The sequence below is a fragment of the Melospiza melodia genome, chromosome 25, assembly GCF_035770615.1.
Source record: "Melospiza melodia melodia isolate bMelMel2 chromosome 25, bMelMel2.pri, whole genome shotgun sequence".
Taxonomy (NCBI): Eukaryota; Metazoa; Chordata; class Aves; order Passeriformes; family Passerellidae; genus Melospiza; species Melospiza melodia.
The window spans coordinates 1,859,258-1,883,137 of record NC_086218.1 but is presented as its reverse complement, the minus strand read 5'-3'; the positions used below and the strand labels follow the sequence as shown (position 1 = coordinate 1,883,137).

The window sequence follows — 23,880 nt, the reverse complement described above, 5'->3', positions numbered from 1 at the left end:
GACTAATTAACATAAAGAAGGAGAAATCAATAGCCACACTGCTCAATGAAATAATGTTGGGAATTCTGTTACCAATGACCAATAAATTTTTTGCTGGATAAAAAGGTATGGACTTTATAATATGAATATTATAATTTGGTAATTGAAGTATAGAATAATACTATTATAAATAGGAAAAATAATTATATTTTGTTAATTCAGTAATTTTTTTTTTAAGGGGAAATGCATAATTATTTTTATGTTTTGGGATGTCAGTCTGTAAGAGACGGTCCAAAGATCCCTCATCTGCCTCACAGACGTCGTCAAGGACGGAGATTGAAGCCCTCCCCAAGGACTAAGACTGAGACCCTTCAAACTCTAACCCAGGTGTTGGAAAAGAAATGAAATTTAGCAAAATATTTAATTATAGTTTAGTTATGAGTTGTGTGTGAATTGGTTTGTTAACTGCAGTTTTGTAGCCGTTGAAAGTGTGTGTTGGGTTTTGTGTGTAACCTAGCAGGTAGTCTTAGGGATTTAATAAATATTTAAACTAGTGTAGGAAAGTAAGAATGCTAACCTGTCTGGAGGCAGCAGACAATGCTCTTAGAATAGGATAAGCAGAAGATTTATGATTTTGTTTGTGAACTAAGGAATGTATCACAAGGGGTCTGTGGCTAGGCAAGGGGAACTGTTTCTTGGAGACCTTGATATGAATTGCATGTATAAAAAGGGAAGCACCCATATGTGAAATTGGGGGCTTGGACTTGGGACGTTAGTCCACCAGCTCCCCGGGCCCTTAATAAAGCACCCACAAAACTTATCCGAGTTTTGTGTCATTTATCAATCGGGCAACATAGGGGTGTTGGCCTGACTGGAGCGGGATATCTGCCATGGGAAGTGGGATGTTTCCCATAGGAACCAGTCCAGAAACAACGGGCCCTGCTCACTGCTGGCACCGGTTTGTGCTCTTCAGAACTGGACTGTCTGTGCCTGTCCCTAAGGGATTTATTCTCCACTGTTCCTTCCATGTGCCGTCCTGCTCCCCTCCTGGCGGTAGATTAAAAAAGAGCCCTGAGTTAACTAAAGACTTGGAGACTCTCCCCGACGTGACCAGAGGGATCTATTGGCTGGACCACAAGGATTTCATCTCTCTGTTGGCAGCTATTCCCCCGCCCCTTTTCTGTGTCTCTCTATCCTTTATCTCCTTTCTAATCCTTCTTCTGCATCTGCTGTGGGAACTCAATAAAAGGTGCATTTGTTTTGGTTAGTACTGAAAGTGCCCTGCTGTGTGTCTTTGCACCCTGAGATCAGTGAAACGAACCATCGTGACGCCCCTTGTACCAGGGGATGGTGGCACGGCCTGAGGGGTTTGCTGCCCACAGCATGCGAACGTGATCTTGGTGGCGACTGCACTGCTTCATCTGCTCTTGCTTTCTGGTCTCCCTGTCCCGGAATTACCTATGGCACCTACTTTTCTTATATTCTGGTTCTCTGCAGTTCCTTCAATAGTCAGCCCTTCTTAAGTTCACTCTTGGAATAGGGGATTATCACCTTCCCATCATATCAAGTGCATTCGAATGCACTGAATGCATTTTTCCTGCATTCAAAATATGGTCCCTGTTTTTGATTTACTGTGGAATCTCTGTTTGTATATTCTACCTCTGTTGAGGCTGGGATTGAAGATACTTGAGATGATATTTGGCATTCAGATTCAGGTGGTTTTTGTTTCTTGTCAATGACACAGCCTCACAACCATGAGTTCTGCAGCCTTTCATCTAAGGCACAAAATGGCTCCCTGTCTCTTGTTACAAGGCCTGGATGTTACCAAGGAGACCATGGAGATACTGGGAATCCAAGGAGACCATGGTGACACCATGGACGCTCATGGAACCATGGGCATTGTGACACAGCAGGGCTTCATGGAACCAAGGAGTCAATTGTGATTCTACCAAACCTCTTGGAACCAAGGGCCCATTGTGGCACTGAGGAACTTCAGGGAACCAAGAGTCTCTTGTGACACAGGGGGTACTCATGAAACCATGGAGACCATTTTGAAACTTCAAGGCCTGACGGAACTAAAGGGTCATTCTGGCACTTCTGAGCCTTGGAACCAAAGGGACCACAGTGACACAGTGGGGCTCTGTGGAACCAAGAGGCCATGGTGACATGGTGGAGTGTCATTGAACCAACTGTCCATAGTGACACTGCAGAGCCTGATGGAATCATGGACACCATTGTGATACTACAGGGCGTCATGGAAGCAAGGGGCCATTGTGACACTCTGGGGCCTCTTGGGATCCAAGGGCAGTTGTGATACAATGGAAATTATGGCAACTGTGGCACCAGAAAACCAAGGAGACCATTGTGACCCTACAGGACCCCAAGGAACTAAGGATTCATGGAACAGTGCAGGACACATGGAACCGAGGGGCCATTGTGAAGCTGTAGAACCAAGAGAGCCCATTGTGACACTGTGGGCCCCCATGGATCCAAAGGTCCATTTTGACATTGCAGGGCCTCATGGACTCCTGGAGACCACTCTGAAACTTTGGGGCCTTGTTGAATTAAGTGGCCCTGCAGGGCCTGATGGAACCAATGAGACCCCATAGAATCAAGGGTCCAGTGTGACCCTGTGGTACCAAGGTGTCGTGGGTTGACCCAGGCCAAATGCCAGGCATCCATGTGGGCTGCTCACTCACTCCCCTCTGCAGCTGGACAAAGAGAATTTAGTAAAGGGTTTGTGGGTTGAGATAAGGACTGGGTGAGATCACTCATCAAATACTGTCCTGGAAAATCAGGCTTAGCTTAGAGATATGAAATTCATTTATTACTAACAAAGTCAGAGCAGCAAAATGGGAAGTAAAATAAGCCACTCACCTCCCTCCTTCCAGCTCTACCTCCCATCCCAGCAGTGCAGGGAGACAGGGAATGGGGCTTACGGTCAGTTCATCGCCCATGGCTTCTGGCCCTGCTCAGGGACAAGAGTGGTTCCCCTGCTGCTCCATGGGTCCCTCCCAAGGGAGACAGTTCTGCAGGAGCTTCTCCCATGTGAGTCCATTTCAGGGGCAACAGTCCTCTGCAAACTGCTGCAGTGTGAGTCCTTGCCAGGGACAACAGTCCTTCCCAAACTGCTGCAGCATGGGTCACTCTTCCAGGGGGTGCATTCCTCCAGGGACAGGCTGCTCCAGCCTGGGAGCAGGGCCCCTCTCTCCATGGCTCTCCTGCAGGGTGCCTGGCTCTCCAGGGCCTGGAGCACCTCCTGCCCCTCCTTCTGCACCGACCTCGATGTCTGCAGAGTTGTTCTTCTCACATGTTCTTCCTCTGATCTCCTCTGGCTGGACTTAAATCTGTGCCACAATCTCTATTTTGATTTCTTTTTCAATCTGATATCGCACCATTTGTAACTGGCCCAGCCTTTGCCAGCAGCAGGTCCATCTTTGAAGCCACCAGGAGCTGGCTGTGCCAGGCACAGTGGAAGCTTCCAGCAGCTTCTCACAGGAGCCATCCCTGTGTCCCCCTGTGAAATACAACGCTGTGTTTTGTGTCAGGTACATATATGTGTGTATTTGTGATTGTAATATTTGTGGAAACCAACCATGGGACAGGTATAAAGACGAATTCTAATAATACCACCTGAGACAGAGTAGAGATCCATTCTGAATTAGGTGAAGTGTCTAGGAGAGGTGAAAAGTCTGTGAGGCCAAAGCTGAAGGAAAAACTTACATGCTGAGACAGCAAGGAGACAGAGAAAGAAAAATAGAAAAGACCACGAGGTCAATTTGCCCCCGATCAAGGAATTCCTTTGATAAAGAAGAACTGGTGATAAATGTCACGCGGAATGAATATGTACGAACCTATTGTGAAACTGTATGCATATGCATTTGGAAGGGGGATAAAAGGAGACCTGAGGTCTTCAAGGGCACGCATGTCTTTTGAGGAGAATTTTCTCTGCATGCGTCCGGTGCCGTAAATAAACATACCGAGCTTTACAACTATTATAAAGTTGTGAGGTTTCTTCTTTTCTCCGCAAAACATTTTGGCAAGCCAGCCAGAAGTTCTCTGTCCCTGCAGGGGCAGGGGGGATACACGGGCCTCCAAGACGCGCCCTAGGATTTTTTTCCTGGTGGGGTGTCGCCCTGGTTTTTTAAGATTTTCTAAGACTTCTGATGTTGACATTCTTGTAGTGAACTTTCTCACACACTTTCTGTAAATAACTCATTGTTTTTCATTCCTTTATGGAGGAGGAGAGAGTTGATGGACTGTTGGCTTGACCTGTGTCATTGCAGAGGTGTCACTGTCACCTTCCAATCCACTGCCACTTTTGTAAAACTATAAATATTGGAGCCAGAGAATAAAACTGCCCTTTTTTCCCTTCACTTGAAAGAGGTGGTGTGCTTGTGTTCTTTCGTGTCGGTCAGCGACAGTGGGGCTCCGCTCGTCTCAACTTGCCACCTGCGAGGACAGAAAATGACCTGCTGGCCTGATGAGGAGAATACGGTATGTACTGAGGGGCCCCCGGGGATGGGAAAGGAGAGCAAGGAAGTAAACCACCCCGAGATGTCTGGGTATAGCTGATAGAGCAGCTGTATTAGAGACGGGGTTCATCGTCCTGATAGAGCAGACTGCTAGTGGCTCTGGGGGTAAGCCGGGTGAACCCATGTATGTGTGTATTGGGGGTTCATTGTTCTGATAGAGCAGAACGTCTGAGCCCGTGTGTGTTTTGTTTGTGTGTGTGTGTGTGTGATGTCCAGACACTGTGTCGCTGTATGGTCAATGCTTTGTGTGGTCAGTGCACTGTATTTCTAATCGTGCAAGTGTATAAGTGTATGGTATATAAAAGAGAGTAAATCTACAGTGCCCTACAGTGCGGGGGGTGAGTACTACCCATGTTTGAAGCAGCCGAGTGAGGCCTGAGGCACCGGCTGCAGCAGGCTGCAGGGGCAGGGAGAGAAGTGCCCCTCGGAGAAGCGAGTAGAGGAACGACAGTGATAGTATTTATTGTGTTTAAATGTAGTGATTTGTGTAGATTTGGTACATTTTAACCATGAGTATGAGCTCAGAGAGTTCCTTTGCCTTGGATGTTTGGACTTGATCTCTAGACTGTGTGCTGTTATTTTGATTGTGTCCAGGAAAAATTGATGTGAGTAAATGCCAAATTATGGTATGCTGTGTTGTGTTGAGAAAAGTGAGCACTTCGACCCTTTCCCAATGATTTTGTGTGGTGATTTTCTTCCACTGCATTGTGGTAATTTGATTCTCAGATTGTATAGTGGTGTTTGTGAAGATTTTAAGATTTTGTTGCAACAAGAGTAGCATTTTACACAGGAGAACTATAGTACGGTGATTTATGCTTAACTACGATAAAGCAAGTTAAAGGAATTCCAAGAATTCTCCCCCTCACAGCAATTCAAGCCTTGGCTCTAGCGAATTTGAGATAAAGGATGGGGGGGGGGGGGGGTGCGTGTGTCTGTGTCTGTGGGCATATCAGAGTTTCGGCTGTGACTAGCCCAGCCTTTTTGCAAGGCAGTAAAACAAGTGTAAGTAGACACACTGCTTAATTAGATTGTGCAAGAAGAGAACTAGAAAAGACTGATATTTTGTAAAACAGAGTTTATATAGAAGAGATGAATGAGATTAATTAGTTAATGAGACTTATGAGGTTTATGGGACTTCTGTTGGTACTGCAGTAAGTCTGGACTGGAAACAATCTGCTGTAGGGATTTAAAGTTCTCTGTAACAAACAGAATAGCCTGCCTTTGTGGGCAGTTTTGGGGAGCCTTTGGTGCATCAAGAGGCTAGCATGCTGTGTGAGGTGACAGTGGCTGTCCCCTGGGCACAGGGACAGCTCTGACTGCCCTGTCTCCCCAGGGAACACGGGAATGGCCTGTGGGCTAAAGCTGGATGTACAGGTATTATTGCAGTGCGGTGTTTGTGAGAAACACTGGTATTGCTGTTTTGCTGTTCTAATAAGTGTCAGGGCACATGCCCCAAGTGTAAATTAGAGGTTTCTGGTCAAGCGGATTCAGAACCTAAGGTCTTAGAGCTTGTGTGTGGGAATCACATCTGATACCTGCCACCTGGAGCTGTGTGTATAGGAGGAAAACTGAGAAACTACTGTCAAGGTCTGTAAAAAGGTTTGAGTGGAAGTGAGATAGGGCAAGGAGAAATAAATAATGAGAACTGACCAGAGCAAAGAGGTTCCTAAATTAGCCCCTTTTAGGAGGGGCTCACTGGGAGGAGGTTGCCAGTTAGAGCAGCTCAGAAAATAAAAATATTTATAATACTTCATTGCTGTTAGTACTGTTTTAAAATAGGAAGATAAATGGGATAGAGTTTTTGTATGCTGAAATGTCTTTCTGTTTTAAGAAATCACCCAGAATGGCAAAGAGACTGTGTCGATGGAAGGAGACCTGGACACCAATTGGTTCATCGCAGGTCCGATTTATTGATCGATACAGCGGGTTAAATACAGTTCATAATAAGCTTCATACATATTGCAAAAGCTGAGCTCAGGATTGGTTAGTTACATATCAGCAACTACGCCTACTTCTGCATTCTTGTGGTTATTCTTTTGATACTTTCTGCATATTTTCAGCAAGAATCTCTCTTCCCTATCCTCATGTTGCGGCAAGGGCAACATGTCCTTGGCTGTCATTGGTCACTGACTGCTGACTTCCCTTTTCAGCTTAACCAGCGGCATTATGTCAACATGACCTTTCTCAGCTAACCAACTGTTAACAAAACTCTCCACATTTCCCCCGTTTTCTTCTTGAGCAAGAAGACTAGTCTGCCAGGTTTTTGCTATCATATGGCTGACCATGTTTTGAATACAATTAAAGACATAAGGCAAAAGAAGCAAAAACATTAAAATTACACCCAGTAGCCCTATAGCATATGTCACAAGGTTCCTCAGCCATGGTCCAGTAGGGGAGTATGGAATACCTGTCACATGCTTAACGGACCACTGATTCAAAAATTTCCGGACCCTAGCACTTACATAAGCTGGACCATTATCCATTTTGATACTCTTTGGGACGCCCATGACAGCGAAGCAACTTAACAGGTGCCTGATAACATCTATAGCTTTCTCTCCTGCCTGAGCTGTAGCCCATATGTAATGACTATATGTATCTATAGTGACATGCACATACTTGACTCTACCAAATCTAGCTACATGCGTAACATCCATTTGCCATTTCTCATTTATTTCTAAACCTCGAGGATTAACTCCGACGCCTAAACCTATTCCCCCATTATGATAACTACATGTTGGACATGCTCTAACAATGGCCTTAGCTTCTGACAAACTCAGCTCAAAGTGCCTTGCTAATCCTTTTGCATTTTGATGATATCTACTATGTGCTTCTCTGGCCAATGTATGCTTATCAACAGGACAAGAGTTATCAATGGGTAAGGTAACCAATTTGTCTGCAAGTTCATTCCCTTCTCCTAAACCTTCAGACCATTTATGGCTCCTAATATGAATCACAGAATAGGCTGCATTTCTCTCCCGTAAAGCTTTCCTTAATTGTACCAGTAACTCATATAATCGTTTATTATTCACTTCCTTAATTGTTGCTTCCTCTATTCGTCTGACTACTCCTGCGACATACATAGAGTCTGTGATCACATTTAAAGGCTCCTGTAAGTTGGACACTGCCCATACTACTGCTAACAATTCCAGGGTTTGTAAGCTATCTGCAGGGTCTGCTGTGAGAAGTTGATGCTTCCATTGTCCTTTTTCTTGCCAGGTGAGTGGAATGGGGAAAGTCCAAGCAATGGCAATCACCCCAAAGGGTGATGGTTAGTTAACACCACTCCCAATTGTGTTAAAATGTCCCTTCCAATTAAGCAAGAAACTGTAGAAGGCAACTGAACCATTGAAAACACAGCAGATACTTGTTGATTATCAATGCACACCGACAAAGGCGGCGATCTGCTGGCTAATGTAAATCCTCCTACTCCTGTGAGCATGTTTGATGATGGGAATAGGGGCAATGTTGTGGCCACGCTTCTGGAGAAATGATGCTGTTATCTGCTCCTGTATCCAATAATTCATAAAGGGTTATGCTTTGATGTCCATGGGTAATCTCAACTTTTTGTTTTGGTCTATTTTGTAAATCCACAGTCAAAAGTGTAACACCAGTAGAGCCAAAACCCTTCTCATTCCGTGTTTGCCCAGTAAATGATGGTATACCCGATGTCATTTGTGATAGCGGTACCAATTGTGCGATGCGTTGTCCTTTTGTTATTTTAATCGGGGGATAAAGGGTGTAAACCATGATTTGTATTTCTCCTGTATAGTCCGCATCAATAACACCAGTCAAAACAAATAATCCCAGCATGGTTGTTGAGGAACGTCCTAGTAACAGTGCTCCACATCTTTGTCCATTTAATATAAGAGGATCTTTTACTCCAGTTGGTATCCTCTCAGGCCAGTTCGTCATCAGCATGATGTCTACTGCTGCTGCTAAGTCCAAACCGAGGCTGCCTGCTGTTGCTGGTTGCAGACAGGAGGTGGCAGTGATGTTACGGCAGCAGCTGGTGTCTCCGATGTCACAGCGGCAACTTGCGTCTGGGCGCGGCCCCCATTCGCGCTCCTCCAATCGTTTAATTGTGGGAGCTGGATCGGCAGCTTTGACACCAAATACCAGTTGCCCGACATGCTCGGCGTGTATGTCCCTCATTGCCGCATTGGTAACCCTTGATGAATGGTCTTGAGCTTCATTGCGTGACTGCCAGTGAGCCACTTCGGAGAGGAGCAAGAGCAGCTAACACCTGATTCTGAGTAGACTCTGCTTGCTTTTGCAACCCTAATCCTAATTCCTTTAAAGCTTCTGCTATAAATGCCTGTGAAGCTGTTGGCAGTAGTGCCATTCGCTCTAATGCCTCCTCAATGGTCCAATTTGCTCCTAAAGTAGCTAACACTCTTTGTGTTGCTGGATTGCTATTTTGTAACTCACACTGCTTTAATAGCGCCCCTTTCATGTATTCCGCAACACCAGCCCGATCTATGGCAGCAGCTGCCCTATCGATAAAACTTCCAAATGATTCTTCTCTACCCTGCTTAATACCCATATAAGCCGGTAACCCTCCTGGCTCTTTAACAATGTCTATTGCAGCACGCACTAACCGCATAGACTCTCTAAGCTTATCTGCTCCCGATATCATCTGCGCCTCTGTACGCAAATATGCCCCTAAGCCCATCAGCTCCTCTACTGTTACTCCATGTAATGGATCTCCCTGAGCTCGTTGTACAGCAACCGACTCATTAACCATAGCTTGCCAATGTGCATTAAACAATAACTGCTGATGCTGAGTGCATATCAAACGCACTATTCCTCTTAAATCATTTGGGCATAAAACCTGCGTATTAAAAAGGTAATCTAGCATTTGCCTAACAGGTTCACTTTTTACTCCAAACTGACTAACCGTGGAACGTAACTGAGCTAACAACTTCCAATCTAAGGGAGTATATTCCGCTATATTATGCGTAAGGTTCCCCTGTGCATCATACTGTGGTGTGTATGTGACCGGACATGCAAGACTAGAAGATACTTCCACCGCCTCGCCATCTCCCATTTGCATTACTTCTTTTGCCAAAGCAGCCCAAGCTGCCCTCCTCTGTTTAGCCATCTCCCCCCATAGGTCACTGTGTGCCCCTGGGATAGGGTCTGACTCTTTAAGGGTGCTATGCTGCTGGCACTTTGGTACAGACACCGAGCTTTCGCGGAGGGAAAGCGGCCCCCCCGCCGGAGCTGGCTCGTGCGGGGGAAGCGGCGGAGGCAAAGCTGGCGATGGAGGCGAAGCTGGCTTGCTCCCACCCCCACCATCCAACCCACCTGAAGCTGGCGGCGGAGGCAAAGCTGGCTTGCTCTTACCTCCACCATCCAACTAGCCCTCCCCCCCCTAACAGGAAGGGTGCAGACGGTTCCACTGTGTCTATAGGAAAATCCTCCACACCACTTTGCTGGGGACTCTTAGGCATAAGTATCTTAGTTACAGAAGGTGCCAGGGGATCATCCTCACGACCATACCCTATATTCCTCTTATGAGCTTCTGTCGCTCTTTCTGCTGCCTTTATCTCAGAGACATGCTGAAGCAACGTGTTATACACCACACGCCATAGCTTGCCTAATTTCTTTGCTGATTTATCATCGTCTAACACTGTATCCCACAGGATATCCCCAAACTTCTTCCACTCTGCTAGCTCATGAACTGTATGTGGGTTAGCGAAAATGCCTTTAGCATGGCCGTAAGCCAGTAACCCTGGTAATTCCTTTTTTAAATCTATCCCCTTTACTCCTCGCCGTTCTAAATACGCGGCGAAAATATCATATGCTGCTTGCCTATCCATACCTATTCGTCAGTGCGCGCTGTTGCAGCTCTCCAGTCTCCTGCAGCACATATTGGCTCGATTCACCGTTGTGAACCTCGAGGGTGCTTCAAATTCCTGCACCATCCCGGCTGCAAGGACCCAAACCCAACTTCCTCGACCATGGCATGTTCCCCCCTTTTTCTTTTAATCTGAGACAAGAGGGCAGACGTTCGGGGTCACCATTTGTTGATGGAAGGAGACCCGGACACCAATTGGTTCATCGCAGGTCCGATTTATTGATCGATACAGCGGGTTAAATACAGTTCATAATAAGCTTCATACATATTGCAAAAGCTGAGCTCAGGATTGGTTAGTTACATATCAGCAACTACGCCTACTTCTGCATTCTTGTGGTTATTCTTTTGATACTTTCTGCATATTTTCAGCAAGAATCTCTCTTCCCTATCCTCATGTTGCGGCAAGGGCAACATGTCCTTGGCTGTCATTGGTCACTGACTGCTGACTTCCCTTTTCAGCTTAACCAGCGGCATTATGTCAACACGGTCTTTCTCAGCTAACCAACTGTTAACAAAACTCCCCACAAGATCAGAGATCAGACCGCCCTCTGGTCTTGGCCCTTGAAAAGGAGAACAAGGCAAAGAGAAAGTAAATCAAACATTTTGTTTAGCATACAGCATAAGATAGCAATGTATGAAATCAAGCAAAGATTATCATGCTGAAATGCAAAGCAATCACAGTTCACAAAATGAGTACATATGATTTGTTAAAGGCTCCTCCCAAGGTAAGGGAGGAAGGGTAAAGATGACCTCCCCAAAAGGGAAGAATTTTAGTCGATACAAGGGCCAAATATTCAGTTTTAAATAAAGCTTTAGTACCTGTGGACAATGTTTATGTTGTAGTGTGGGGAACAACTGAACAACTGGCCAGTCTGAGAAGGCATCCTTGTGCAAACCTTTTAAGTAATATGTGTACTATGTGTACCTAAAAGCTTTTGTACAATTCGCTCAATTTGCTAAACATTCTCAAATGAGAAATGTTACTCTGGAGGCAAATGATATGAAGAGGTAAGGCTTAACATTAACAGACACTGAAATTAAAGACATTAGTAAGGAGATATTAGAATAAGTAAATAAGTGTTTTCAAGGGTATGGGCCTCTGCTGTACCAGGGAGAATGAAAGATGCCCCCCCATGGTAATCAAGCTTAAGGAAAGAACATAACCAGTGAGAGTTGAGTAGCACCCTCAAAAGGAAGATAAAGAAGGAATCAGCCCAATAATTGATAGTACTGGATTAAGGACTGTTAAAAAGATAACACAGAATTTGTACCCTGTGGTAGCAAATACATATACTTTACTAACTTGTTTAACACCTGAGCTAACCTGGTTCACTGTTTTAGGCCTAAGAGATGCCTTCTTTTGCCTCCCTATCCATGAAGCCAGCCAGGAAATTTTTGCATTCAAACTCAAGCTCACATAGTCCATGTGCCTAAAGGCTTCAAAATTCCCCACTCCACTTGGAGAACAGCTTGCAAAGACCCAGAGTCCCGGGAAGCTCCACAAGAGGAAAGGAGGCTGTTGCAGTACATGGACGATCTTCTAGTAGCCACTCGGACAAGGGAAGCGAGAGAAGCCTGGACGGTAAGCCTTTTGAATTTCCTAGGACTCCATGGACGCAGAGTCTCAAAGAAAAAGGCACAGGTAGTGAAACAGAAGGTAGTCTACCTGGGGTAAGAAGTGAGTGCTGAGCAGCAGACTTTAAGGCAGGGAAGCCATATGCCAAACCCTGAAACCCCAGACAATGAAAGAACTCCGAACCTTCTTAGGCATGGCAGGGTGGTGCCAGCTGTGAGTTTATAGTTATGGACTGTTCGCCAGACCCCTCTATGCTCTTATTTCCAATGGAAACTGAGATCTCCAGTGGACAGAAGACACCACATGGGCCTTTCACCAGCTAGAGCGTGCCCTCATGTCGGCTCCAGCTTTGAAACTTCCAGATGTAAGTAAACCATTCTTTCTGTTTTTCCACGCAAGGAATTGCCCTGGGAATATTGGCTCAAAACTTGGGTCCATACCAGAGGGTAGTTGCTTACTTCTCTAAGCAACTAGACGCAACAGCCAAAGGATGGCCAGTTTTCCTCAGAGCTGTAGCAGCAGTTGTGCTGAACATTCAAGAGGCACGCAAGTTTACCCTGGGACAAAAATGACTGTGCTAGTGTCCCAAACAGTGTCCGCAGTACTGGAAGTAAAGTGTGGCCACTGGCTTTCACCACAGAGGTTTCTGAAATACCAGGCCATCATGGTAGAGCAAGATGATGTAGAGATCGTGGTGACTAATATTGTCAACCCAGCTTCTTTTCTCAGAGGAAATCAAGGAGAAGCAGTACACCATGATTGCCTAGAGACCATTGAAGCTACCTACTCCAGGTGCCCAGACCTAAAGGACGCTCCTTTGGATGATGCAGAGGCCTGGTTCACTGACAGGGGCAGCTACGTTGCCAATGGGAAGCGACATGATGGGTATGCAGTGACCACCTACACAGAAGTAATGGAGTCTGGACCCTTACCAACAGGGACCTCTGCACAGAAGGCTGAGATAATTGCCCTGACCCGTGCCCTGGAAAGGGCAAATGGGAGGAGAATAACCATCTATACAGACTCGAGGTATGCATTTGGAGTCATACATGCACATGGAGCCATCTGGAAGGAGAGGGGACTGCTGACCTCACAGGGAAAGAAGAGACAATCCAGCTGCTGGAAGCAGTTCAGCTACCTGAAAAAGCATATTAAGGCACACCAGAGAGTGAGCTTAAAATTGGAGGAAAGAAATGAGCTGGCGGATGGAGAGGCAAAGAAAGCAGCAAAGGGTGAGGCACAGATTTTCCTCGAAGGTAAGCCATAATACAATAATACTAACCAAAAGAGACGTACAACTGCAAGGGGTGGGCTACCATTGAAAGAGAGCTAGTAATCCCTTCCCATTTTCATGGTTACTAGTGAAGGAAGAGCAACAGAAAACACAGTAGGGCCTAACTACTTAAAAGCCTTTTATAAAGTGTGGCTCCTCTCTCAAAATGATCAAGGCTGCCAGTGATACAGAGTGCATTGAAATGAAGTGTTGTCTTTGAAGCAGTAATTTCCACAGGCTTTCTAGAACACACATCTGATTGAAACAATCGTTGTATCGTTGTCAGGAATTTATATGCCACTATCACTCAGGTAAGCCGACAATGTGATCCTTGCCTCCAGACTAACCCCAAAATACCCCCCGGCCTAAACTCGGTCAGACTGGGAGAGGCCATGGGCCTGTACAGCAGTGGCAAATTAACTTTTCAGAACTCCCAAAGAAAGGGGGGGTATCAGTATTTACTGGTATTGATAGATACATTTTCAGGGTGGCTAGAAACATTCCCCACCAGAACTGTCAAAGCTCAAGAGGTAACCAGATTATTTTTACAAGAAATAATACCACGCTTCAGAGTTCCAGCCACGATATCCTCAGATAAAGAAACATATTTCATTTCCAAAGCAGTGCAACAGATTAGTAGCCATCTGGGCATAGATCAGGAACTTCACACCCCATACCGCCCCCAATCAAGCGGCCAGGTGGAGAGAATGAATCATTTGATTAAGCAGCAAATCATAAGACTGAGGCAAGAAGTTAATCTACCCTAGCCCAAGCTCTTCCACTAGCACTATTGCAAATTCAAACTAAACCTTGAGCTAAAGGAATGCTGAATCCTTTTGGAATGCCTTATAGAAGACCATATAGAATACAAAGGGAATGTCCAGAATGTCCACCTACATGTTGGCATTAGGCAAACAGCTCAGAGTAATTGAGAAACATGTGGCTGGAACTCGGAGCAGGGAGTTAGATAGCCTGGGGATGATGTATATGTTAAGTCTCTTACAGAGAAGACTTCGGAACCACAGTGGGAGAGACCACTGCAAGTACTTCTCACCACCTTCACTGCAATCAAAATCAAGGAGCAGAATGACTGGATCCATCAATCTCGGGTGAAGAAGGCCCAGAAGCCCCTTCAGGAGTGACACCAGGAGACAATGAACTGAGACTAAAACTTACTCGGGCAAAATGAGTATACTGCGGTCAGGAGTAGGTCATACTTTAGTGTACAGAATTGTTTTGTATGTAATTATAACTGAAGTTTTAGAACTAGAGAGTACCTCTATCCAAAGCAATGCTGAATGGCCTTGGTCCCTGGCATTTAATCAGTATACTAGATCCATGAGAAAACCTTCTGAGATAAAAGATTTAAACATATCTACTGTAGTAATCCACGAGAATCAGGTATATGAGGAGCAAGAATGGCAGGAACGGGAACTGTGGACACTTCAAGGAATCTGAGGAGAAGAAATCAAAGCAAAGTGCTGGGTCATCAATAGGATGGCTTATGGGAGACCAGATGTAATTACTGTCTGAACCTCCCCTGGTGTATATGAACACCAGGAAGTCTGTGATAGCCTAAGTGAATCAGACTGTTGGTGTAATTTCACCTTGATACAGCCTGTAGAAGTGACCAGCCTTTGAGCTCGAGTTGCTATCAGACTTTCATTTAAATTCAAAGCAGACACTGCACCTTTTACCACAGCAGGGCCTTATACACCCCATACTAGTTCAGACTCTACCCAAACTTAAACCCAAAGTGTATGAAATATGCCTCTACGTAGTAAAGAATGCGAGTGAACAACAGCTATTATTCAACCCAGAATGGTCTCTCAAACGTGTAGAGTTGATAATGCAAATTAACATCTCAAAAATCCAACCAGCCTGCCCATCCTTCCTAAAAACTTCCTTTGAGGGCTGGACAACATGGTTACAAAAACAGGCATATCTCAGAAGCAGAACAAGAAAGGAAGGAGCCAGCTCTCCTGGTGCCTAAAACCAGGAACACCAAAAAATCAGTTTCCTTAAGTCATTTTCTAAGCTGGTTGGCTGAACACCAAGGCAATGGCTGGTAAAGGGTGCTGAACTTCAGGTGGTGAATTAACCCAAGCAAGGAAGGTGATTTTCTTTATTTATAGCTATCCCTTTTCCTACTGAGATTTGGATCAGTGATTGTCCCAGTCTGAGGCAGTTGGATTCTGCTTAAAAAAGGTAGAGAGAGACCCCCCCTCAGAGCTCAGCAGCAGGCTGTAGGATTTTGAGCATCACTTTTGTGCTGAGTGTTTCAAGTAGCAGAAACCTGATCCCAGTTTCTTCTGAGGCACTGCAATGAATTTAGGCTCTTCTCTCAGATTTCCCCTTCATCATTTACTTGGGGCTTGGACCTGCCCTGAACACAGTCCACAGCTTGATCTTAGCTAGGGGCAAGGTGGGTGAAGTTTTGTAGACCAGGAGAGACATTCCTGCTTGCCACACATCTGGGAAATCAGGTGCTTTGGAGGGGGAAGGAGAGGTTAGATTCCCTGAGGTCTCTACATTTCAGAACAAACATCTGCTTCAAGTATGACCTAAACTTCTGTCAGATACACTTGTGAAGTGTGTCTGAATTTGCAGTGTGAGCCCAGCACATCCCTCTGGCAGGGATGGTCATGGACAGAAAGCAGTTCCTGTTCCCCATAACAAACATCTAACTGGCATATTTGGGACAGGATTAGGAGTTTTAAATGGAATTGATTCAGAAATACTGATTAATAGACTGGTCACTGCAGCAGGTAGCCTAACAAAATTGAAGCAGCCTTTACAGTCATCTCTATTGGCATTAGGAACTAGCCAATGACAGATTTCAAAGTACTGCCAAAGTAAGGAAGTATGAAAAGGCCGGGGACCAAGACCACAAGTTGATAGTAGAAGCACTTAGTACAGTTCAAGATAATGTGTATTTAGCTATCAGTTGTATACAAGCACAGTTATGGATGCAAGCAACAGCAGCTCTGATAATATGGCAAAGGGGTGAAGGTAATTTTCCAGCTGAAATTCAGAAAATTGTGTGGGACAATACAATTGATTTTGAAAGGAAGTTTCAATTCTGGTGGACTATGGTGAATTTCACCTATTGGTGCACAGGCTTCCTGCTGCCTGTGCAGGCAAGCTGGGCTGCTGGGCATTCCTGCCTGCAGCCAGCAGGCCAGGTTCGGCCCTCTGGGGTACTACATGCACAGCACACATGCATTTTCTAGCACACTGATCTCATCAACCCCTGAGCACCAAAATGCTCTCCAAAAGTCTAAACCAGGTGATTTGGACTCCCTCCTGTCTCCTCCCACCAGCCCACTCTTGGCACATGCCTCACTTGAGAAAATGTTTCCCGGACTGAAATTCAAATGGTCTCAAGTTTTCCTCTTTACAGTGGAACACAATTGACATTTTTCAACTTTTTCCCTCTCAGCTCTCTTGGGAAACTGCAAAACAATGCCAATTTCTTCAGGTGAAGGTGGAAACCTCCAGGAGCACATGGCTTTGGATGTGCTGTGCTTCTGCAAAGGGAAAGCAGAGCACCATGTTACTTTTGGAAAAGCTGAGCAGAGCTGGATGAAGCTGAGCAGGAGCCTCAAGTGGCACCTAAAGGCCTCTCACTGCTTCTGCTCCATCACTCTGATTGCAGGGATCTTGCAGAACACGGTTCCTGCAGGGCCAATGCCATTAATGAGAAGTGATTCCAGCATAAAGTGCAGAAGGCTCAGCCCCTCAGCTTTGGCTGTGAGTTGCACAAAGGGAGCCAAACTGGCTGAGAGATGCAGAGATTCCTACCAGGAGCCAAGATTAACCAAGGACACACAGGGTGTGCTATAGACCCAAGGCAAAGCATGAGAGCAGGGAAGAACTGTACAGCCCTCAACATTCCAGTCAATCCAGAGCTTTCAAGAGAAGGAAACTCCTTTGGGATAGACACCATCAACGCCTGGCCAAAATCTGGGGACAATTCCCAGCACAGGAAGATTTCCACCATCTTGCAGAAGAAGGTGCTGAGACATTTTCTTCTGCATGTGCTGCAGCAGATAACTTGCTTTGCTGTACACTCAGGGAATGAGAGCACTCTCCTCTTCCAGCACAGCGTTAAAGCTCTGGGTGCCAGCACTTACCTTGTCCTTATTCATGAGAGACAGCACCATTTCCGAGACCTCCCGAGCGACAAAGTTCTGAAATACCAGCTCTGGTGGGGAAACCCCAAACCAGCTCTGTTTCAGGGCAGCTGACGGCAGCTGGAGAGGAGAGAGAGCAGGGAGAGCTTCAGCTGCTGGGAGGAAGGTTCATGCAGGAGAATCTTCCTCTGATCCCCAGTGAAGTACAGACTCTGAGGGAGCACGTCTGCCCAGCCCACACTGGGCAAACAGTGGCTCACCCACCTCTGCTCTGAGCTCATCCACAGCTGCTGGGCCACACAGAGCAGGCTCAAGCCAAGCTGCTCTTTCGGCATGGATTTCTCCAGGTTTCTTTCTCCAGAAGGCCAGGCAGCACTTTCCTACAACACAGCCCTGTGCCCATGCGGTCACAGAGCTCTGGGGCACTGACTGAGCACTCATGGAGTAAGTAAAACCCATGAATTTACAGGAGACTCCATGGGAAAGGATTTGGGATGTCTTTTACTCTGAGACAGGGAAACCGAGGCCCACACAACTGCAAATATCTTTTTTTGCTCTAGAACTTAGACATCAGTAAGAAGAGCACAGGACCAGAGCAGGTGTGAGAGATGAGGTGACATTTGACTGAAGCCAAAAGGTTATTAAGCAAAAGAATGGAATTTGTTGGTTCTGTGTGTTATTTGTGGTTTGGATTTGTTCAGGTTGGTTTGTTGAGTGTCACAGTGAGAGGGACAGGCTTGAAGACCTGACCAAAAGGAAGGAGGACGAGAAGGGAGCGGACAGAAAAGTTGGTGCTCAGCATAGAATGGAAGCTCCTGAGTACCCATCCAATGGCAAAGGTCACAGGCACCGCCCCAGCCGGGTACAAAGGGGATAAAAAGATTGCCATTTTCTCAGAGGGTGTGTGTGCGCGCTTGGCTCTCAGGGAGGGAGACACCCTCAGCTCAGCTGAATCGTTACTAAGAAACACTTTCCTTTTGCTTTGATGATTTTGTTCCTTTTCATTGTATTTAAAAGTTAGTGTGTTCCAAAGAGAGGAAAAGGCAAAAATAAAAAGACAAATGAGATGAAAAGAAAAAGACAAGTGAGGTGAATGCTGAATGAGGATAAGTTTCAGTTATTTTCTCAGCAACTTGGGTAAAAGCAGAGTTGGTATCTCCTTTTTCAATGGCCTTTAAATGGGTGCTTTCTTGTCATTACTGACACCTTATTTCATGCCATTGTAGAGGCACGTCTGGAATGACACAACAACAGCAAATGCTTCTGGAGCAGAGACATTGCTTGGAGAAAACTCTGCCCTGCTTTGTCTGCCTTCTCCAGCCACACTGCTGTCACTGCAGAGACACAAGCAGGTCTCCTCTGTGACTTCACAGCAGACACATTCTGCTGAAGGGAGTGGCTGCAGCACACTGTCCCTTAGCTGTGCCCTTCCCTGAGGTGTTCCCAAGGCTCCTCTCCAGGACAATCCTTAACCTGGATTGTGTTCTGTGTCTCTTGCTGCCAATTTCCTGCTCAACAGCCCACCTCAGTCACCTACCCGTTTGGACTGTGCTTTCTACTGAGCTAGTCCTGCCAGAAAAGCAGCTTTAAACACACCTCTGAGTAGGCACTGATCCAGACAAAGCACATCCATTCCCCTCTGCCCAGGGCCAGTCCCCTGTACATCTGGCAGCCTGCAAAATCTAACACCCCGTCAGGGTCCAACACATTGTTCCAGCCCAAAGCAGTAATGACATTTGCTTTGTTCAATCTGAAGTAATTCCTGCAGATCCTTGGCCTTCAAAGTCCAAGGCTGCCACTCTGCAGGCAATCCTGTGACCCCGAGCATTTGATGGTGACCACACCAAAGCAAGAGGTGGCTCCTTCAGCAGGAGAATGGCAAAGGGCAATTTTGGGCCTCTGTGTCCCCAGCCTTCCTCCCATTGTTTTAGCAATGGCAGCTGCACTCCAGCACACCCCAGCAGCTTCAGCAGAGGGTATTTGTGTTGGCTTAGTGCAGATCAGGACTCCCAGTCCACCACTCCCAGCACCTTGCAATGACAGCAGGACCTGGACACTGAGGCATTGTGCTGGAGGCAAGCCTGTCACAAACACACACCCTCTTCAAACTTCATGTGAAACAGAAAGGAAAAGAGCAGGAAAAGGCTACCTTTGGGCGAGTCTCACTCCTGTCTAGAAATGGGCCAAGTCTGGGCAGAATACTCCCCCCAGTGCTGGCCTCCTTCTTCCTGCTGAGAAACTTCTCCCTCTGGAACTTACAGGGAAGCACCTGAAAGGCAAAAGTAAACCAGCTAGAGCCTCAGAGTTGTGCTTGTTCAGAAAGGCTTTTCTTCAACAAGTGACACTGGTGTATAACTTGTGATCACAGCCACTAGGACATTCCTGGAAGCCCTGGGAGTTTCCTGCTGAAATACTTAGCAGAATTAATAATACAGAGTGGAACACACATACTCCAGCCATATGGCTCTGTCCCATTGGCTTCTCCATGACTGGATGGGACATGGTTGGGGATTTCTGCTCTTTGGGCATTTGTTTCCTCTTACGTTCCATTGGATTGAGGCAGTGACCTTTCCAGAGAATGGGGAGGAGCTCTCAGAACTGCCTGAACTCCATCCCTGCACAACGCTCAGAACTCACAGCAAGGAGATATCGCTGCTGGATGAGTCCAAGAGATGCAAGAAAGGAGGACTGTACCAAAAGTCAGGTGCACAGGAATGTCTCTAGGTTTTAGTTCTCCCTGTGAACTGTTTTCTCTGTCTGGGCTGACAGAGCCCTCCACAGAAGAAAACAGAGGCATCTCCTTGACAGAGCCTCAGCAGTGGGGCATCTTCAGCCAAGTGAGCTGCAGACAGCAAGGGACCTTTGTGGCCCTGGCTCCAGCGCTGCCTGCAGGCCTGCATCTGTGCCCACACAGGAGCTGGGAGAGAGCAGCTGCTTTGGAAGCTCTTCCAGCTGGGACCAGCCGTGGCTCTCAAGGCTTTGGGCAGAGTTTGAGCTTCCCCCCGCCCCAACACGCCCAGGTGCCCAAGGGCAGCATGGTCAGAGCAGCACAGGTGAGTGGTGCCCAGCCTGACAGAAGGAATTCCTGTGGCACAGGGAAAGGGACAGAACACATGCTCAGGGCTTCAGCTGTACATTGGTTTCACTTGGCTCTGCTGGCACAGCCAGGCAAGACACAGCTGAAGCATCCCACAGTGTTCCCTATTGCACCAGGACAGCCCCAGCAACAGCAGCACAGCACAAAGGGCTGGGCAGGGGCTCTGCAGCTTCACAGCACTGCTGGACAACAGGGGCAGGGAGAGCAGGCACACCAGGGCAGTGCCAGCCTTAACACAGCCCCAGGGGGTACTCACAGCATTAGGCTTCAGCCCTTCCCTGGACAAAAGACGAGGTGTCGGTGTCTTCTTTGGCAATCCAGACGCCATTTCCAAGGGACGGTGTCGCAGGTGAGCGACAATGCCTCAACAAAACTGGAAGGAGCAACAATGGAACTCTGAAAATCCACAACCCAATTCATGGCAGATTTAAGGCATATTCTGGTGCTAAAAATGTTACATTAATTGAAAGTAGCTAAGTGCTTGTTTGGTGTAAGCAGCTAGTATAGTTAGGCCTCTAGTTGGACTTTATTTGAACTCTATGGCTACCTTGTGCAATTCAAAGTTAGATCATACTGAAACCTGGAGCTAAAAATCTGAACATTAATAACAGTTCAAACAGACAAAGCTGTAGCTTAAATATTACCCAAAAATAGCTAGAGTGGGCCTCCTCTTCTTTAGGCTAAAGCACCCTTGCTCTCTCAGCTGCTCCTCACAGCTGAGAGACTAATGAGAGACTGGAATGTTATGGCTAATGGCTTAAATATCATTATAAAGGACTTTCTGCCCATTGTGACAAAACTCGATAAAGAAGCTACGACCACCCAAGCCCACCCTTCCCTGAAAATGCCTCCTGACTGGAACTTGGCACTGTGAGCTAAGCTGCCTAAGGGAACTTGAGACAAGATCAAGGTGACACTATTGTCCCATTAGCTCAGGTCTGGGGAGAAGTAAACAAGGCTGAGGAGAAAAACCTATCCACAACAAAGCCAAACCCAGCAGCTGTCCTGAAAATCAGCTCTGTCTGCGTTCAGCCTGGGGAAGTCACAGCCACAAACTCTTCTGCTGAGACCAGCTTTGCACACAAACCTCCCAGCAAAGACCTCCGCAGTGCCTCCAGACCCATCCCTGAGGCCTCGCACCAGACGACTGCAGGGCATGCAAGCCAACAGAACAAATCTGAAAATCCAGAACCCAACTCATTGCAGACTCAAAGGATATACGGGTGCTAAAGATTTTATATGATTTGAAAGTAGCAAGAGACAGAGTCCAACTTCCCCCACTCCTGGGAGGTACCTGGACAAGGTATCACCTTGCCCAAATCTGCATTAATCCATTGGAGTCTTACATTTTGCCAGACCTCACCACAGAGAAGACCAGAAGACGATTTAATGGTAGGCCAATGGGATCCATGGAATGGTGATATTTTCTACTAAATCTCTCTCTGTCACTCTCTTTCTCCTCCCCCCCCTTCCCAACCTCCATTCCCCTCCCACTTTTTCTTTTCATTCTCTCTCTTTCTCCCTCACATTTACTGTTCTATAAAATCCAGACCATTGACTTTGGCATATGCTCTCCTTTGCACCTCAATACAGAAGCATCTCCCTAAAAATTTTAAAACCCAGATGATAAAAACCCACTGAAACTTGAACAGAACTCATTCACCTTTAAGCAGTTTAAGCACTTACCACAGGAAAAAAGTGTATAGACTACTATCTTTAGAAAATGTTGCATTTCTTCAGTAAAAAAAGCACAATCAGTTGTCCATTTATTGTTCATCCCCTCAGGCGTACATGTCAGTGAACTACTGCGCCAGAAGACTGGCATGATCACATCCTCTATTTCCCTTTGGCGTTGTCTTTCAGAGCACAGATGAAACAAAACCAAAAAGTTCAACTTTAGTCGGTCTTTACCTTCAAATGAAATTCAGGACTCCCTAGCAGACACCAGTGTTCTGCACGCTGCGGAGCTTTTCGCAGAGGCCAATGCTCTGCACCTTTCGCAATTCTCTACGCCGACAATTCACCTGGCGAATGGCCCGGTGCAGCCGCCTGCAGGAGCCCGGGCTGCGCACACCCAGCCAGGGCCGCGCTCTCAGGCAGCTGAGGCCGCGCCGCTGTCACAGGCGCTGAGGGCCCGGCCGCGGTTACCGGGCAACCGCGGCGCCGAGTGCGGGGCCGGGCGGGGCCGGGCCGGGCCGCAGGGCTTTGCAAAGGACATTGGCACTGCAGCGACTGACTGCAGTTTGGGGCTTCCCAAGAGTCTTTCTGTAACTAATGAAAGGTTAAAATGTGGTGACAAAGGCACCTATGCCAGGGCTGTACATTGCTCTTTGCAGCACTAGTATCCGACCCTGTCTGGAACAGCAGGAGGGGCTGAGGCAGCAGGGAAGGGGGCTCAGCCTGGAGAAAAGGAGGCTCAGGGGGGACCTTCTGGCTCTGCACAACTCCCTGACAGGAGGGGACAAGAGGCTGCTGCAAGTTCAGGCAGCGCCGGAGCCGCCTGCCTCCCCCTCTCCTCCCCCGCTCCGCCTCTTCCTCCCTCCTCCTCCTCCTCCTCCTCCGCTCCCGCAGCCCTCGCAGCCCCCGGCAGGGGCGGGGATGGAGCCGGGACAGGCCGGAACGCAGAGGGGCCTGGGGGGATGCCAGGACTGAGAGTGACTGGGCTGTACTGGGATCATCCTGGGAGCAGCTGCTGGGTGACTCAGTTCTACTGGGATCATCCTGGGATCACACTGGCAGTGAGGAGGAGCAGCGCGATGGCTCCAGCGCTGGGGCTGAGGGCGCTCCTGGGGGGCCAGGGGCGAGTGGGACCCCCGGCACCGGGACCCTGAACCGCCACTGCCCGCACCGGGACCCCCCTGCTCCCCTTAGCTTGCACAGGGACCCCCTGAATCGCTCTGTTCTGGACATCTGCTCCCCTTTTCCCGGCCATCCCATGGCTCCCAGCCTCCAGACTTGGCGTAGGCCTGACTCTGGGACAACCTGGAACGCCTTGGTCTCCCATTCCTGCCTTTCCCAGGCACACCTTTCTGCAAAACCAGAGACAGGCTGAACTCCCCCTTTCCGAACATCCCTGGTGTCCCCACTCTGGTCCCCCCTTTCTGGGAAACCCTGGACTCCCCTTTCCTGGGCTCAAGGACCCCCTGGAACTCTCTTCTACCTCTCCACGTCCCTGCCCACCCCCCCCATTCCCATGACCCTGAGACCCCCCTGGCACCCCCATTCCTGAGAACCCAGATACCATTTTACCCCTTTGCTCAGTACTGAGACCCCCCTACACCCCTTTATCCGGCACCAACTCAACCTTTTCCCAGCCCCTTCTTCGTTTTTTGAAGCACAAGACTACTCTTTCTCTGTTCGAACTTCTCATGGAATTACAGCTATTTTAACGTCTGCTTACTTTAACATAGAAGCCTTTTTTTTA

At 47.3% G+C, this 23,880-nt stretch overlaps 1 protein-coding gene across 1 annotated transcript in view; it reads left to right on the top strand.

The window, feature by feature from the left end:
- The window catches only part of LOC134429050 (olfactory receptor 14J1-like), a gene marked incomplete at its 5' end in the record, with an annotated part of 45,302 nt that extends 23,019 nt beyond the window's left edge, over positions 1–22,283 (top strand). Inside the window, one exon of the mRNA XM_063176149.1 lies at positions 22,242–22,283. Coding sequence (XP_063032219.1) covers positions 22,242–22,283 — 42 coding nt within the window. The remainder of the gene's footprint in view (positions 1–22,241) is intronic.
- Between the last annotated feature and the right edge of the window lie 1,597 nt (positions 22,284–23,880).